Raw genomic sequence first — 18221 nt, forward strand, 5'->3', positions numbered from 1 at the left:
TTAAGGTGAGCATTTTGATTAGTTCAATCGATAAGCCTCTATTTGTGGGAACAGTAATTAAGTCTACAGAGGACAAAAGATTACTTATTCAAATATAATTATTAACTCACAATAAACTGAAATATACAACAAAATAAAGTTCTATATTATAAAATAAACAATTATGTTATAAATAAATACTGAATTACAGGAATTCCTTTTACTAAAAAGTAAATATTTAAAACAAAATGCAACATTTATCCATGCTATTTTTTTCTGCATGCACCTCAGTGTTTACATATTTACTATAAAATAAAATATTTATTTCAACAATTATTTATTGATGGATGAGCTACTTTAATTCGCTCTATGTAATAATCAACTGAAATTGACTAAATGAATTAAAAAACGAAGTAGTCAAACCGGGTAAAGTTACACATTGGTGTCTGGCACCCCCTACTGACTGGTTAGGTTAAATGCTAAAGAGTTCATAGGGATTTGTTTATTTCTGAAAACTTAGTAGTTAATAACTTGATAAGAAGTAATAACTACGACACTATCCTTATAGTAAAATATACAGAAACAAATACAGACAAAGCAGATTCTGTAGAATAATTGAGGAAAACAAACAGAAAAAATGAATAGTTTTTACTTTTTTACTTTGTTTTATAATTCCTCCTTCAAGCAGATACAGTACAGATGTAAGAAAATGTTCAGTTTTACTTCCGTGTTTTCTCGTTGACTAGTTCTTTGTGTCACAGCTGTGATGAAGCACATCGAGGTGTTTTCTGGTGCAGAGTCACACATCCACTGACAGATGAAACACACAGCTGATCATAAACTCTACACGGCACAAAAGCAGCTGGTCATGCTCTTGCAGTGCTGTCCAGTAAACATGAGACAGATGTTTGATGCATTTTATTTGGAGGCTGTCGGCTGTTCTGTCAAGTCTTAAATCGATCCCCAGTCTCGTCATCAGGTCAAACAACCATTTGGTCTGAAGCATTATGGCTGCTTCCACGTGACATGATACTCTGAAGACATTAGTGATAGAATATACCATTTTTGCGGATATTTCCAGTACTAGAAGTGTTTTTGATTGACAAAAAAAAGTGTCTCTCTAAGCTAATGATCCATTTTGTTCCTATGCAAAGGCCTCAAACTATGATGAAGGACAGTGCAGACGAGCTGTGAACTCCTCCGAACACCAACGAGTAGCTGCTAAGCGTCTCTACTTCACTCATTCATACAATACATATTGTACACACACTCATAAACAGTGCAGCATTTACAAAAGAGATGGAAAACAAAAACAAAACAAAACAAAAAAAGTAACCAAAAGTAAAAAGTCATATGAATGGACATATAAACTTATTATAGTGTGCTCGCAGTTGATAAAAAGAAAACTACTAAAAAGGTAAATGAATGTTGTTGGCAGCCGGAGAAACTCAACCTTCTTTGTCCAGGATGGATTTCACATCAGCAAACACCTGCAAGAGAAACACAGGTGAGTGTACGGCACAGTTTTATAACTGATCACAAGTGAAATGCATAAAAAAAACATTTAAACCTTTAATTTGGGCATTATTCTTATTAGTTATAATGTTAATTTACTCATCATCAAACATTGTGAAGATTTATGGATGAGGTGAAACTGCCACAAACAACTTTACGGGGGAATTAAAGGATCCAAAAGGGCGAAAACAACAGACAGACTTTTCAGGGTTTGAGTAAAATTCAAGCACTTTCAATGAACCCAAACAAAAAATTTGTAGCCTCTCAAAGCCTTAATAATCATATCGAAATTGTGATGCTAGGCGGAAGAGAAAAACAGGAAAAACGGTGAATGTAAAACTCACCTTTTCATTTCGGCGTCTATGTGAATCAGGCGTTCGTTCACGTCTTGTGCAAGAGAACGAATAAATAACAAATGGGGCTGTTTCGTCTCAAATACTCACTGATTTTTGGTTTACGTGATTGATTGTTTAGATGAAAAACTACTGCACCAAGAAACACCAGATTTTGCTCAAAATCAAGCAGTTTTCATCAAGTATAAAATTTAAATTCAAACATTTTCCTAACCTTGAAACTGTTTGAGCATTTTCCAAACTTTCAAGAATCTGTATGAAGCCTATTTAATCAGATTCCTATTTGAAGGATATTATCTGAAATATGGCTGCATTTAAGGATTATTTTCATTTGCTTGCTTGATTTTTTTCAAAATAAATAAATAAATAAATAGAATAGATTGTTTTGCTAAGTCAAAAAACAAAAATGTATCAAATTAACAATGACAGAAGACAGAAGGTATCTGTCAGTTGACTGTGCATGATTCAGAAAGTCATGATAATCCTTTGCAATGTGTGACACATCACTAAAAGTATTTCAGATTAATGTTAAACCACCGTGTTTTCATGCTGCATCATGCTGGATGTTTACAGCTATGAAGTTGGGTAATAATTTTAATCTCTGCCTTTGTTTTCACTTCACAATTACATGAAAATGCAGATTTGCTTTTTGTTGTTTTTCCCTGATGGATTGAGTCACTTAATCCTGAGCAATTAAGGGCAAATAAAAATGTTATGACTCAAAGAAGTGACAGTTAAAACTACAAAATAACATCCAGGTTGTAAAAAACCTCAAAACAAACAAAAACCAGACTGTTGTGACTGTCGAGCAGCTGCTGCCTCATCGAGGCGGAGCAACATCTTGGGACTCTGTCTGTTGTGTCACCCTTGTTTCTGGAGTGATGTTTATAAAACTTTGAGTCCAACGTCTGTTGTGTCTGTCTGTTGGTTGAGCCAACAGGAGCATTCAAACACCATCTAGTGGCCATCAGATGAACCACAACTCGAAGCATTTCCACTCTGGCTTCAACATCCAGCCGGGAAAGTTTTCCTTTCCTTATCTTACTTTTTGTTATTGTTTTATTTGGTCCCTCCCACCACAGTGTTCAGCTCATATTAAGCTGTGGTTCTTCTAATTGCCACTAGAACCCAGAATTAAAAAAAAAAAAATGTATGCATTTGTTTGGGATAATATTAGGGTAGATAACATACCTCTTAATGTGTCTGGGCGATGGTAAGAAGTGTTTACAATACACTTCACTTGTCTCGCAAACACTAAATCAAAACGTGGATGCACCCGACGCCTCTTGAGAAGATGAAGTACATCTCTCGCCTTTTTTGCTCCGCCAGCATCATTTTAATAAACATTTAGGAAATCGATTTTTAACTTCTATGAATCAATTCAGAATCTTCTGCGTCTGAATTGCGATGCATCTAAGAATCGAGTGTTTCCCCCGCCCCTCATTGCCCAGTTTCTCAGGCTATCACGCACCTTTGTGGTAATGCTGCTTGCTTATGACCCCTCCCCAAATGTCCACTCAGAAATCCACATGCAGCGTTCATAGATGTTCACTCACCTCATCCACAGAGCGAGAGGCGTCTACCCTGCGCACCTTGCCAAGTTCCTCATACTGGTCAATGATTGGTCGTGTAGACTGCAGGTAGGTTTGGATTCTGCATCAGAGAAAAAACACGCCTGGTTATTGAGGTCAGATGACACAGGGGACTCAAAAGAGACACAAATTAGGTCAAAAACAAAAAGGCAGGTATCCAACAGTCTAAATAGGTCAGACAAATCTATACTGATCAGATGGGATTCTATTTTGTAGCAGCACAAACAAAAACCTTGGACTTGCTGCAGGACCCCACCTTTTCTCCAAGCTTTCTCTGTTGTCGTCTGTGCGTCCACTGTTCTTCCCTCTTTCTAGACATCTGTCGATGCAAACCTGCGGACAAAAAAAGACAAGAGACCACGCGCTCCATGTAAAATGGCACAGAGGATATCGGCTCAGTTCTCTGTTGTGTGTATCTAAAAACAGCACGCTTAGTAGTTTCCATGACGTACCTCGTTGCTGCAGTCAAAGAAGAGCACGAATTTGACATCTGCTTTGCCATCCATGACTTTGTTCCATCCCTGGAGGTTGTCCTCGTTGCGGGGGAAACCGTCTATGAGGAAGCGGAACTTTTTCTCATCTGTCTTCATGGTCTCTTCCATGGCCTTACAGCACAGAAACGACAACAAACCTTTTACCTCACAAGAGAAGTCATGAAATAGCCGTTCATTCAAGCGACAATTCAGAACCTGATTCCAGACAGACCAATCAAAACAGACTATGGGCCTCACGCAAGAACATTTTCATTTTCTTAACATCAGATTCCTTGCAACTTCAGATAACCGTGTAACTGATCCACCTGTGTGTAGCTGAGTGCATGTTCATGACACTTATAAATAACATAAATAACACCCCATAAATACCATATAAGGCTACATATGTCAGAAGGTGTTCAATCATGAAAACGGCATCAAAGAGTAAAAAAAAAGAACTTTACGAGTTTGAAGTTCTGCTTTCAGAGACCCATAAAGAAAACTCTGCCGTGTTACCTGAGGCTCAGACTGTCACTGAAATAAAGAAGAAACAAGTCTTGCCACAGCAACAGGACGAGGCGGGGGTCAAGGAGAAGTCTCTGTCGCAGAGATAGAGGACAGAATACGTGCCATAACACAGGATGCTGCTGCCAGGCATTCAAACAGATGATGTTCCCCCTGGACAGAGACTTCATAAACCTGCATGTGCCTGACAGCAGGTAATAACCAATTTAAATGAATGACGACAGGCTTTGTGTATGATTTGAAATGCAGTCAAACAGGATAATGTCGACAAAGTGTATGAAGTGTAATTTATTTTTCAAACTCAAAATGTCTTCAAACTAATGAAATATACAGTCATTAGTGAAAAACTTTGGTCTGGATAAGAGCAGACTACTTGCACATGACTCCTACTACAAGTCTCATAAATTGTGTTTATGCCTGAGAGAAAATCCAAATTACGATAAAGAAAATTGGTGAAGGCAGCAAGTTCTCTTGAATACCTCCCCTCAGAATGAATCTGAAACTTCAAACTTTATCAATTATCTCTGTCAGACATGTTTTGTTTTTTTTTGCTTTGCTTCTGATAACCTTTGTTAACCTGACAAATTTTGTTCTGTTGCAATTTCACTCTGGTGAGAAACAAACCTACGCAGCAACCACTTGAGTGTAATTTTAAAAATAGGATAACACTTACTGTATTATACTAATCGTTATCTGCAACTGTGCAGAAATAGCAGGTTCAAAAGGTCCAGTGTGGAATATTTAAAGCGATTCATTGGCAGAATATGGCAGAAATTGAATATAATATTCATAAGCGTGAGTATAATCACTGGAAAATAAGAATGGTTGTATTTTCATTACCTTAGAATGAGCTGATTATATCTACAGAGCCGTGAACAGACAAACCAAACACTGGCTCTAGATACAGGCTTTTGCATTTTGTGCGAGTTTTGCAGCCACTGTATGTTTTCCTTCATGCTTGAAAGGGGAGGGTGAGATGAGGCGTCTGCAATCTGAAAGCTCACTGCTGGATGCCACTACTTCATACACACTAGTCCTTTGAGTGAACATGCAAAAGCTGCTGCTCAGCACTCGAATGTTGATTTAGACTTTCAAATGTCAACATTATGAACAATGCATTGATTCAGCTTTGAGCTATTCAGTACAGCCCAAGTATTTACTTAAATAACATCAGAAATGTGTTGATGTAACCATTTAATATCCAGTAAACTGACTAATGCACTGGTTGTTTGAGCACTAAACAGGAGAAGTTCTGCTCAGATATTAGCTTGACCAGCCAAGACAGTAAAGTCTAATTCAAAGCATCTTTTCTCAGGAAAACCTGTGATCAAAATGACTTAAACAAAATGTGTTAACTTTTATTTATGGACTTTTTACAAATGAAGTACTCTGATTTAATCCACCTGTACGGCACGTGAAAAGATAAACATTGTGCGTTAGTTGTTTGCTGAATGTCTTTAATTGTTCAATAAAAAAGAAAATGGAAAAAAGAAAACCTGTGATCAGAGTTTATTCTTCACTTTTTGCTTAAAAGTATCTTCTTGAAACAAGTATACCTCGACAAAAGTCAAGCTGTATTTAGTTGCAAACTGAAAGCGTCCCTTAGCAGAGTGATATGAATTTGCCTCTAATCATACCTTCCTGAGTAAGCCGATGGTGATCTCCACAGGAACAATTTTACCCTCCTTGATGTAGTTGGCGATGAGCTGTCCAAACTCAGACTCCTCTCTGGCTCGCTCTTCCCTCAACAAGTCCCCCGCTGACAAATGGGTGTAGTTATAACCCTGAGAGACCAAGAAAAATGGACACAGACTTATTTTTTTGTATGATAAGTTTATCTCACATGATGAAAATTGTATGTCAAAGAAAAGCACTTTGAAACAACTCATCAAGAGTCAGTATCTGGTGAGGAGAAAGTGGCAGCTGGTCAGTTTTTAAAAAGTTTCTATTAACACTAAATAACACAATTTGAAGAGACAGCCTTTACAGATGGGCTGAATTCTTCTCACTCGCAGGCCAGAGAGAAGTCGGTCCTTGTGTACTGAATGAAAGGAGCCTCTATACATAGCTACCATTCAGGCCTAACCGCCGTACTTGAAGCATGGCAGCCAACACCCAGTAACATCCGTGAACAGAAGTAGTTATAAAATCTCTCTTATAGAAGCTCCCTCTCAATCAAACACACACACATCAAAGAATCCAGACTGAGAGGTCCCCAGCAGAGCTGCAGCTTCATGTGCTTTCATGAGTTTGACTTTCAGACAAACATCAAAGCAGCATCCTCGAGTAGAGTTTCTGCTTTTTTCAAACTTTTTGGGTGGCTTGTTAAAATAACTTTTGGCCAAACCCGTGCTGCTTCGTCTGGATGGTGCGTGATGCAGTGAAGAAATGAATGAAGACAGGGTTTATGCATTTCAACAAGTTAAATTTAATTTTTTTAAAACCTTTTTAAAACCAACATGAAGGCAATTTAAGGCTTATTTCACATCCATACAAAAAAAGCAAAAAAGTGCAGTCTGCATTAGCGGTTACTGGTTCAATGTTGGTTTTGTTTTGCAATTTAGATCTTATTTGTTTTCCCCCAAAACGCATTTAAAAGTGAGACTGAAATTAAGTAACATTAACATTTTATATAAAGTTGTACGACCTGTCACAATTGTATTTAAGATAGTTTAAGGCCTAAAATTCAGATTATTTGATTTGAAACTTTTTTAAGGACCTGCAGAAACCCTGGAAGAACAAATCTTTACCACCGGATTGTTTCCCTCAGCTTCGCAGCAGCCATGCTCTATAGCCCTTCCATGTTTATAGATTGATTTTGATCTATGTTCTATAATTAACAACAACATAGCTGATGAGTATCTGCATACAATCACAAAATACTTATCTGAGTGCATAATTGGATAAAATTCAAAACAGTGTCACGATTAGGGATGCATGATAAATATCAGGATGGCGATAATGGGAAATGTTAATATTAATTATCACCTATAATAACATCTGAGTTGATAGATTATGTCAAAGCATTTAATCTGAATTTGTAGGCAAATGCTCTGGATAAGCTAAATAAACATTTGTGAAGTTTTTGTTGTAATAGTGGTGCCTGTTAGGTTACACCAACATGTTTTTAGAAAACATTGTTAAAATATTGATTATCTTATTGGTACAGGGCATGAGAACTAGATAATTACCAGTTATGTTCATCTGTAGTCATGATGGGGTGTCATGGTAAATGTCCTTCAGTCAATGAAGTCTATGTCACCATCTATTTCTGTTTGTTCAAAGTTGATGGTGGCGTGGCCAAGTGCACTCAAGACCTCCAGTGATCATTAACGTTACACAACCTCAACTGCATACATAAGTCAATCCTAAAGTTGCATAATAAAGCAAATGTCAATAGGTTGTGTCCTGTTGGCTCTGTCTGCTCTCTGTGAGGGTACGATAATAAGCAGCCAATAAATTTAGCTTGTTCATTCACGCGTTTAACTTCAACAGTGGGCTAAAACAGACTGTAATTTTGTTTAACTGTTTTGACTCAGTTTCTGAAGAATGAAAAATATTAAAATGATCACTTTTAGCACCTGTATGTCAGTACAGGCGTATATAACAGCACTTGAACTGTCTACTCTTGTATGGCTAACTAGCTAGCTGGCTACACAGTTTCTTTTTGGTCATTTCTAGATGGGAACCCCAGAGCCGTTATAGATCTCGCGAGAGTCATCAATTTAATCTAAAACCATGAACTTTCCCTCACCCTAACCAAGTGTCTTTTGTTCGCATATCTAAGCAGATTTTAACTACAGCATTTTCACGTGACAAAACATAATAAGTTTGTACAACCAGCACATTTAACAAACAACGCCAACAAACCTCGCGAGAGTTTCGTGAAAACAGGGTTCGCATCTGTATATGACGATTTATTTAGAGGACAACCGGAACTCAAAGTAATTCAGACATTACCTTATAAATACTGCGTTATTTAAAGGCATAATGGTATTAAAATTCTCCAAACATCGTTCTCATCACGATAGGCTAAATCCTAACCATCAAAGCCAGTAGTTTTCATTGTCCTTTCTCTCGTCATCTCTCCTACCTCCACGATTTTGGAGCACTGGGTCCCCTTGCCGGCGCCAGGCCCGCCCAGCACGAACACAACCTGCGGCTTCATCATCAGCGACACTCGGTGAAAAAACAAGCTCGGCACCCTCTGAGACACGTTACCGAACAAGCGGCCGATCATAAACCAACACAAGCAGCTCCAGACGTGGACCTGCGGGGTGGGGACAGAAATAATAAGCCGACCTGACCGGTGAATGCGTGTCAGTATCGTTGAGGAAGTCTGCCGTGTCCAGAAAGGAACCGCAGTCCCGCGGAAGATCTCGCGAGACTGATCACTCTAACACCAAACCATTACGTTTAGTTTTTCTTTTTGTCCCTAAACCTACCCAGATCTTAAACACAACGTTGCCATATTATAAAATATAATTAGCTTGTGAGCAGTTCAAAAAAAATACATAAATATGCATGAAAAGTGTCTTTTTAATTCATTATATTATCAAGTGAAGTGTCCTGCAGTCTGCACTAATTATACACCATGTAAAACCTTCACCAGATCTTTTTTTTTTTTCATTATTTTCTTGATTCTATTACCAGTTCATAAATTCACAATGGTTGAAATACATATTTTATTTTTGTCCCCAGGTTTTCACTCCGTCCTGTTACTCGTGAACATCCTCCCTTGTATAACGTTGGGGCATTACCTAAATTATTTCTATATATTATGTATATTTTGTAAAGACAATATTGGTTAACCAGTGTTCTCACGCTATTAGTATGTGGCTACATTTCATGAATTTGCAAATGCTACGCTAAAAACTGAGTGATTTTCCTTCTCTTATGAAATTTTCATTTAGAAACCTTGTGAAAATAAATAGAATGGCCTGAGCTTGACTTTTACACATTTTAATTGTTACACATGTGTGTTATTGGATACACAGCGGAATTTAAGATAAAGAATAAAGTTGAATTTCTAGAGGTTGTCAAATGTCGCGAGAGTTTCATAAATCTAGGGTTCTCTTTTTAGATACGACCGAGGAAGTCGATGAGCCGAGCGATACCACTTCCGCCGTTGACTCCAGTGACCAATGGGCTTTCACGCCGGAGTGACGCAACCTGTAGCCACGCCCCTGTGCACTTGTTATTTTTTTCAATGCAGAGGTCGGGTGACGCCCCTCCCCTGCCTCTCCAGCATCAGCACCTCCAAACCGAACAAGGCGACCCGCGGCGGGGATGAGGATGCTCTCCGGTCCGCGACGCTCACCTGCTCGCGATGAGACGACCGACCGAGAGGCGCTCGAGCTGAGCCGCTGGGTATAGTCTCTGTTTTCTGCACGTTTCTGCTGCCTCGCTGCCTCCATTCATGATGCACCATTCATGCATCCCCAAGAATGGAAGCACAGTGCGAGGAAAACATTAAAATAGCCTGTTATAGCCGCGCTGTCTCGCCTTTATAAGACACATCTCTCGCCCGTTTGATGAAGCCTCTTTTCATGTAGGTCAAGGTGATGAAGAGCCCGGTTTTGTCTTTTGAGGGCGCCGCGCGAATGTAGGGCTCATACAGGCAAGCCAAGCAAACAAAAGGCATCCAGACCCCCTCCTCTGACGCACCTGGCTGCCCTGTCGCCACTTGACATGACAGCGCAGAGCCGGGAGCAGAGCAGCAGGATCAAGGGGCACCGACGTGCAGCCGGACGCGTGGACTCGACAGGGAACAGGGGAGCCTCCAGTCCGGACGCACGGCGGAGAAGCAGCGGCAGCAGCAGCCCAGGGGAGGCCGGATTGCAGTTTCTGGGGACGAGCGCCAAGGGCAGTGCGGCAGTCAGCAGGCAGACCGGGGGGAGGAGGCTGCGGAGATCTGTGATACTTCCCCCCCAGGCCCCACTACTGCGCTCTCACCTCCACACCATCCCGAAAATATGATGGTGGATGGTTTTATGTTTGATCAACGGTGACTGTTACACTCCCCATCATTTTCTCACCTTTTTTTTCTTTCCTTCCCAACCAATCAGTGATGATGGGCAATTAAAAGATTAAGATCTGCTCTTCAGGCAAGGGTGGAACCCGCGGAGGGGACTGATGTGCATACTGGCCAGGTATCATTTGCTCCCTTCTTCTCTGGTTTTGCTCATTTTGCTTGTCGCCTGCACTATGGGCTGTATTCAGAGCATCGCATGCAAGCCCCGCATCAGACGGGAGAACATTGTGGTGTATGAGGTGTCGGCCTCTATTGACCAGTGTCCCACCATCATCGAGGAGAACTCACCGATTGTGCTCCGTTACAAGACGCCTTACTTCAGGGCCTCCGCAGGGGTTGTGATGCCACCGGTGCCCCGGAATGAAACCTGGGTGGTGGGCTGGATCCAAGCTTGTACCCAGATGGAGTTCTACAACACCTATGGTGATATTGGCATGTAAGTGTACAGCAGACCCCCATCAGATGTGAACTTTTGTCCACTGAGGTCTTTTTCACCAACATGGAACTGGATGTTTTCTGGAGCATTACCTCCAAAAATAAATTTGTTCAGGACCCAAAAAGTTGGTTCCCAGCTGGACCCCAAAAATAGCGATTTCCTTCTGCAAGTTGTTGATGGCATCCTTGATTACAATAGTTCCACTCAGGACTGGTGGAAATGAGGGCTGGTTTGCTAGATAGCAGGTGCAAGAACCAGAGCTCATTTGGTGGAAAAGGGTTTATACCCTTTGGTGTGTTGGTACCTCTGGAACATTGGTAGTGTTTAGCAAATTAGACTTCATTTCTGCCAGTTTTTAGAAGAACATTGTGAGAGGGCATTGTGCACTTTGGTTCTCAAGGAAAAACCTAATAGTTTTTGGTTAGAGCTGGGAACCAACTTTTCAGGTTCCAAACCTTTTTTTTTTGTGGTGAATACTCCAAATGATTTAAAATTTGGTGCATGAACCAGAACAGGGCCAGCAAACTTTTTAGTTCAGTGTTACCCCTTTTCCACCATATTAACTCTGGTTTTACAAATGGTTCCATTCAAGGTTCTTGGAACCTTACACAGTGTAGAACAACCTGTAGAATATGACATGCCCACTTTGGTTCTCAAGGAAAACATGATATTTTTTTGTTTATAGCTGGGAATTAACAGTTTTATTTTTGGTGGAAATGTTCTGAAAGGTTTAAAATTAGGTGCTTGAACCAGAAATGTTGGTGGAAAAGGACAGTGTGTGTTTAAGTGTGTATAGTGTTTGTTACACACATCTACGCCACCACCACTGCACCTGCCACTGCCAAAAAAAGCCTCCTCTCCTTCTCACTGTGTCCTCCTCTGTCCACTGCCGCAGGTCCAGCTGGGAGTTACCAGAGCTGCGAGAGGGTCGGGTCAAGGCCATCAGCGACTCTGACGGCGTCAGCTACCCCTGGTACGGCAACACCACAGAGACAGTCACCCTGACCGGACCCACGTCGAAACCGTCCAGACTGACGGTCAGCATGAACGACAACTTCTACCCCAGCGTGACCTGGGCGGTGCCCATCAGCAACAGCAACACGCCCATGCTGACCCATATCACCAGGGACCAGAGCTTCATCACCTGGCTGGTGGCCATGAACTCCGTCACCAAGGTAAGATAAAAGCAGAGAGAACAGTCTGACACTGAAACAGTTTGTTCCCACATGCATCAAACTCATATCTTAATAAATCACAGTGTTATTTCATATTTTCCCCGTGTTTTGCACCGCTGCTCTGCCCAGTTTAATGAAGACAACACTGGCTATACATCTCTGGAGAGTGCGCTTGCATCACACACATAGGCCGACTGTGATGTAATCATCTCCCTCTACACTTTTCCTTTCTGGTGTAAAGTTACAAAGCACCTCATCATTGCCTTCTGCTGAATAAAGCTCCTGCAATCACACATCAGGAGTCAGTCGTGCTTGAAATTCGTATCAAAATTCTTACAGTATTCATCAAATATCTTTGTGCAAGAGTTGTATTCTTTTTATGCTATCATAGAGACGGTTGTTACTGAAATGAATAATCAATTAATCAATTAGTTGTCTCCTATTAAATAAATCGGTCACTATTTTGATGAATCAGTTTGAGTTTTTGTTTTTTAAATAAATAAATTCTCTGATTTCAGCTTCTTAAATGTGAACATTTTCTGGTTTCTTTACTCCTCTATGACAGTAAACTGAATATCTTTGGGTTGTGGACAAAACAAGACATTTGAGGACGTCATCTGGGGCTTTTGGTAAACGCCAATCAACATTTTTCACCATTTTCTGACATTTTATGGACCAGGCAGCTAATCGATTAATCGAATAAACAATGATTGCAATCATTAGTTGCAGCGCTAGTTGTCGAGGTTGTTTTCTTCAGTGATGGTTTGTGAGTTGAGAGCAGACAAAGATCACTCAGGGACAGAAAACTGGTAGTTACCGTAGATAAATTGGTTTCAGGCTACATTGAGCCTCATGCAAGAACACTTTTCGCATTCTTATTTTACATTTCTCTGACTATTTTCGTACGACCCCTTCGTACACACCATGTCAGATTCTTCAAATGCTTGTAGACAACTGTCTAAATGAGTGTGTGTATCTGAATGCACATGCATGAGACTTGTAAATTAGCAGAATTAATGCCCCAATAATACCATGTAAGGCTGTGCTTCCTGCCCCATATGTCAGGGAAATATTCATTCATGAAAATGGCATCAAAGAGTAAAAAGAAGAATTTAAAAAGTTCGGAGATTGATGTCCCGCTTTCAGAGAACTATTAAGGAAAGTCTGTCATTTTAACAGCGTCAACAGTAGAATTCAAGGACCTGCTGAAGCAAAGAAACAGGACAAGCGAGTGCAGTGAATGCCATCCGACAGGGTCAGACTGTCACTGAAATAAGGAAGAAACGTCTCTATGAAAACGACTTAAAAGAAAGAAAAAACAATTTGTGATAGCAAAGCGATCAATGACTGCAAAAGAGGAGGGGGTCAAGGGGAAGTTTTCATCACGGAGACAGAGGACAAAACAAGTGAGGATGCTTCCATCAACAGCAACTTCATAAACCTGCATGTGAAGATCGACGGTCAGACCTGACAGCATCACTGAATGAATGATGATAGGCTTTATAAGTTAATTTACAATTATAATTTGAAATGTGTTCAAACAGAATAATGTTGACATTATTATTTTTCAGATTCAAAATGTCTTCAAACTAATGAAATATTCAGTCATTGGTGAAAAACCTGAGTTTGGAAAACAGCATCTGAAGCTTGTAAATTGTGTTTGTGTCTGAAAGAAAATTCAAAACACGAGAAAACTGGTGAATGCGACATGTTCTCCAAAATCACTCATACACACCACTTAAGAACAAATCTGTTCATACAAGTGGTTCTTGCATGAGGCCCATTGTCTGTAAACGCACCTCCCCGGCTCCATAAATGAGAGAGCTGGGAAGAGACAGACAGAGTGAATTAAGAGAGCGAGCGCCGTTGGCGAGAGCAAAGCAGTGAATCAGAGAAATAAATCATTATTTTCTGATTGTTTTTGAAGAGCAAATAAACCACACTGCGGATTTTGTGTGCATATAGCCGAAACAATCCTCAGCCTGCTCTGCCTGTGTGATTGCATGTGTGTAAAACTCTCTCTGCAGCTCTCACGCAAAGAGAGCAGAGGAAAGAGATGGAGAATGCATAGATACCCAACCTCATACTTGTGCACTGTTCTGACTGGGTGCTACGCACCACTACCAAACAAGCAAAAGCCCAGAAACGTCCTGAGTAAAGCAAGATTTGAGAAAATAATAAAATCCAGGCAAAGGGCAGGGTCTGTGCAGATACAGCACACTTAATACTTACTGCATAATCAACTTAGGCTTTGACAAAACACTCTTCCTGTACTTAAAATAGACTTGCAGCACGCACACACATTTGACCATATTAACATACTGTTCCTCTCCTCCCAGGAGCGTATCGTGTTGCAGACGGTGCGGTGGCGGATGCGGGTGGACATCGCCGTGGACCCAGACATGCCCCTGGGCTCCCGGGCCTCGCTGGTGGGTCGCCCCTACCAGGAGCAACCGCACATCCTCAACTACCAGGAGCCCATCCCTCCCAACGCGCTGGGGAGGCCGAATGCCAACGACGCTCAAGTGCTAATGTGGAGGCCGCGGAGAGGGGCGCCACTAGTGGTCATACCGCCAAAATAAGCGGGTCAAATGCTCACACGGACAAAAGTATGATCGTTCCCCCTTGCAGAAAAGGGGGATGATGGTGATGAAGCCTATCAGAGAAGAGAGAACTGATGGTTTCCCTGCCTCGAGATGCCAGTGGTTCATTTTTCCTGAAAGATTTAAATGGACCGTTATAACAAGCCAGATTGGATACTGCATCTTGGATCTGACACAGTACAGTGTCAGGATGGAAGTCTACAACAAACTAATGTCAAGGGCCTCACTTACGTCGAGCTTTGTTTGGCCCCCCGACAAGTTTTGGACTGCATTAAAGAGTTCTGCCTGCTTTTTAGCGAAGAAGGAACACTTTTTTTAGACGTACCACAGAGGTATTAGACCACAACGAGAACTGCATCCTGCATCCTTATGTAGATCTTATTGCATGAGAGAGTGAAAGAGACACACAAACTGTCCTTGAGAAGTTTAAGAATAGCATTTGTTTTGTAAAACTTGATACCTGAAGACATTTTGATTGAAAAGTCAGCCAAAAACAAACCCTGCGGGCTGGTTAAACCTCGTCAGTGCCAACAAAGGCCTTTTTCAGCACACTCAGTACCAGAGTTAAAGGATGTATTCAGAAGATTTAAAAGAGACAAAGTATTATATGGATCTTTTTAGTTTTAAGATTAACTCATGCATCAATCAGATTGTATTAAGAGCACCCACCTTGCATAAAAGTCTGGAAGAAAGAAAAGGAGTTTTCTCTGGAGTTTTTCTAATACACCAACATATTTTCAACTCACTCGCCTCCGGAGTGCAGCTGCGTAGAAACGATCAGAGAGATGAGCTGGACCTGTTACACCACGTTAAATAAATAATGTCAGCTATGCTTTTAATAAGTGCGACCTAAATTACTTGGAATAGTGCCAAACAACACATTTAAAACAACAGGGCGATAGCAGTCAAGGCCACATATATCATAGCTGGAATGGGGCCCGATCGTACTCAGACCTAAGGTTTCAGATTTGATGTGGCACCAATCAGGTCATGTCGTATCACCAAGTTACATAAATCTTAATGCAATCAGGGAATCTAAATGTGCCATTAATAGTTTCCTACTGACATTTTGACAATGATTTATTTGAATTTTAGTGCCATTTTTTAACACTGGTTGTACCAGATCATATCACAGTTTCTCCTCATATCGTTAACGTACATTCAACAAAAATGTAAACGCAACACTTTTGTTTTGCTTCCATTCAGTATAAGTAAAAAAAAAAAAACACTTCCGACTTTGTCAGTGCACACAAAAGGGTTATTTCTCTCAAACTGTGTGGTGACCCATCCACCTGGCAGGTGTGGCATATAGAGATGCTGATTAGGGGCGTGCCATGTCATACGGTATAATTTTTTTACATGATGATGTCATAAAATTACGGTCTGTGCCCAAACCTGATGGGTTAGGGTCGGGTCGGACCTTATTTATCACAAATTTCACAGGCTCACGTTGGGTTCGGGCTGTATTATATTTATGTATTTATGTATTTATTTTCATTTTTCTCCCCAATTTAGTCGTTTCCTATTCCAGTTCCTTGCATGTATTGTCCCTGTCACTGTAAACTTCCACTGCTGCACAGAAGGAAGCTTGTTAAGAAAAATGTCGGGCTGGTATCGGGTGCGGGGCTGAAATATGCTAATTAGAGTCGGGTTCAGGTCAGTTTTGGACAGAATTTTGTCGGCATCGGGCCTCGACGGGCTCAGCTTTTCAGGGACAATTAAAACGCTTGTTCAGATGTACAACAAACCACGGTTAGATGGAAGAAGTGTGAGAACAAAAGAGGGCAGAACAACAAACTAATTTCAACACCTCACACAGATACATACAAGGAGAGCCAAAAATCAAATGAGCAGAACTCTACAGCTTTTGTGAGTTCTAAACCAAAAAAATTTCTTTTCAGTATTTTGTCATATCGTCAGTGTCATTATTGCAGAATACTGTGAAATGTTGTAATATTATTTTAGGGCCATATTGCCCATCCCTAATGCTGATTAAACCACACAGGTGTGTCTTGGACTGGTGACAATAAAAGGCCACTCTAAAATGACCAGTTTAAACTTGAAAAAAAAAACATTTATTAGACACTGAGCTAAGGCCATTTTACACAGGACAACAGATACCAATTTCTTTTCTCAGGAGGACAAAGTCATGTCCCACACTACTCTGTCGCTGAATGGCTTACTCTGATATTCTCTAACCAATCAACCTCCTCATGCGTGAACCTAACCAACCCAACCAATGAAGGCAGCGAGTACCAGCCAATCAGAGACAGAGTAGGGCAGGTCATGACTTTGCTCTCATATCTATAGCCCTATGTGAAATTGTCATAAACAGTACCCAATAAATATCTTTTTTCAAGATAAAACATCACATTTTAAAGTGGCCTTTTATTTACAGATTGCACAATGTAGTGCGATATATGTCTGTTTAACGAGCTGCACGTCTGTTTCCTTCCTGTCATTACTGTCGTAACACCTACAAACTTGGTGATTTTTCATCCTTAAGTTAGTTACTTAACTCCTCACAGTTAGCTTGGTTTGTTAATAGTATTTGCGGTTCTTTTTGTATATTGTTTTTGAGCATTTTTGATCATCATTTCAGTGTCTTAGATAAGTGGTTCTGATACAGTGTGCCGTGAGGCAAGTCAAGGTGTGCCTTTAGATTCTGCAACAACCATGCATTATTATTGCGACATACAACTATACAAAAAGATCCTAATTAACTTTTAATTTACTATATTAATATACTTCTTTGTACGGACTCATTTCTTAATACAGAGACAAATGCTGTGCCCTAAAAAAAATGTAAAAACCATCTTCCTGTCAAAGCAAACCCCGATTTTTGCCCTTTGTACTGTTGCTGGATGGTGGGAATTATTAAAGTGTGACACATCAAAGGCCCTGATTGATTGACGCCTTACATTTTTTTCCCATCTGCGCTCCATTGGTTATGCTGGTTATATTATAGGCTACTTTGCATGATATAGGTGTGCCTTGAGATTTTGGCTTTCTCTTTGGTGTGCCTTGAGGACAAACGTTTTGAAAAAAGGCAATGTTAACTAGTAAGCTAGCACTTTCGTCGGCACTCAAACCTGACAGAAACTCACCAAATACATGTTGGCTCTTCTTTCCACTGCCCCAACAATCACTAAGTCCAGTTTGGTCTTAACAAACCTTTAATTCGCCTTTAAGTGTGGAAATATTAAGACTTTACAGGCTGTTTCTCCTCAGTGTTTACTCCTCTCCCTGTGATGTTTTCTAGCTAGCTAACATATCTGAGACACTGGGTGTGATTATCAAAATGTACAAAAGCATTATATACAAAACTAACTGTAAATAATATTACCAATATGCACCAAGCTAACTAAAGTAACTAACTTAGAGATGAAAAATCACTAAGTTTGTAGAGGGAAATGTTAGGCTGCTGTAGGGAATGGGAATGTGACGTCAGCGATGGTGAGGGTCCTTCTTGGAGGAAACCCACCGTGACCTGTACGTTATCAGCACCTATTTAGCGAGGCTGGTTAACACTGGTT

The 18221-nt window shown here is 40.5% G+C and overlaps 2 protein-coding genes across 2 annotated transcripts; one reads left to right on the forward strand and one right to left on the reverse strand.

Annotated features, from left to right (window-relative positions):
* Positions 1-643: 643 nt before the first annotated feature.
* Positions 644-8792, reverse strand: cmpk1 (cytidine/uridine monophosphate kinase 1). The gene is made up of 6 exons (XM_084732915.1): positions 8531-8792; positions 6075-6221; positions 3892-4044; positions 3696-3772; positions 3404-3500; positions 644-1469 (listed from the first exon to the last, which is right to left on the reverse strand). The coding sequence occupies exons 1-6, from the start codon at positions 8675-8677 to the stop codon at positions 1428-1430; spliced, it is 663 nt and encodes a 220-aa protein (XP_084589041.1). The 5' UTR covers positions 8678-8792; the 3' UTR covers positions 644-1427.
* An 867-nt stretch (positions 8793-9659) lies between these two features.
* Positions 9660-15385, forward strand: fam78ba (family with sequence similarity 78 member Ba). The gene is made up of 3 exons (XM_084733152.1): positions 9660-10907; positions 11803-12082; positions 14422-15385. Exons 1-3 carry the CDS (start codon positions 10573-10575, stop codon positions 14662-14664), a joined length of 858 nt encoding a protein of 285 aa, XP_084589278.1. The 5' UTR covers positions 9660-10572; the 3' UTR covers positions 14665-15385.
* Positions 15386-18221: the final 2836 nt, after the last annotated feature.

The sequence above is a fragment of the Lutjanus erythropterus genome, chromosome 12 (assembly GCF_056507025.1).
Source record: "Lutjanus erythropterus isolate fLutEry1 chromosome 12, fLutEry1.hap2, whole genome shotgun sequence".
NCBI classification, from domain to species: Eukaryota; Metazoa; Chordata; class Actinopteri; order Lutjaniformes; family Lutjanidae; genus Lutjanus; species Lutjanus erythropterus.

What these genes read in the sequence shown, in the direction of transcription:
- cmpk1 (XM_084732915.1), bottom strand. Translation starts at nt 8,677, where the DNA reads ATGATCGGCCGCTTGTTCGGTAACGTGTCTCAGAGGGTGCCGAGCTTG. An exon ending in TCTTTGACTGCAGCAACGAG is followed by an intron (nt 3,773 to 3,891) that starts GTACGTCATGGA and finishes TTTTGTCCGCAG; the next exon opens with GTTTGCATCGACAGATGTCT. An exon ending in CCTCTCGCTCTGTGGATGAG is followed by an intron (nt 1,470 to 3,403) that starts GTGAGTGAACAT and finishes TTTCTCTTGCAG; the next exon opens with GTGTTTGCTGATGTGAAATC.
- fam78ba (XM_084733152.1), top strand. Translation starts at nt 10,573, where the DNA reads ATGTGCATACTGGCCAGGTATCATTTGCTCCCTTCTTCTCTGGTTTTG. An exon ending in ACCTATGGTGATATTGGCAT is followed by an intron (nt 10,908 to 11,802) that starts GTAAGTGTACAG and finishes CCACTGCCGCAG; the next exon opens with GTCCAGCTGGGAGTTACCAG. An exon ending in CCATGAACTCCGTCACCAAG is followed by an intron (nt 12,083 to 14,421) that starts GTAAGATAAAAG and finishes CTCTCCTCCCAG; the next exon opens with GAGCGTATCGTGTTGCAGAC.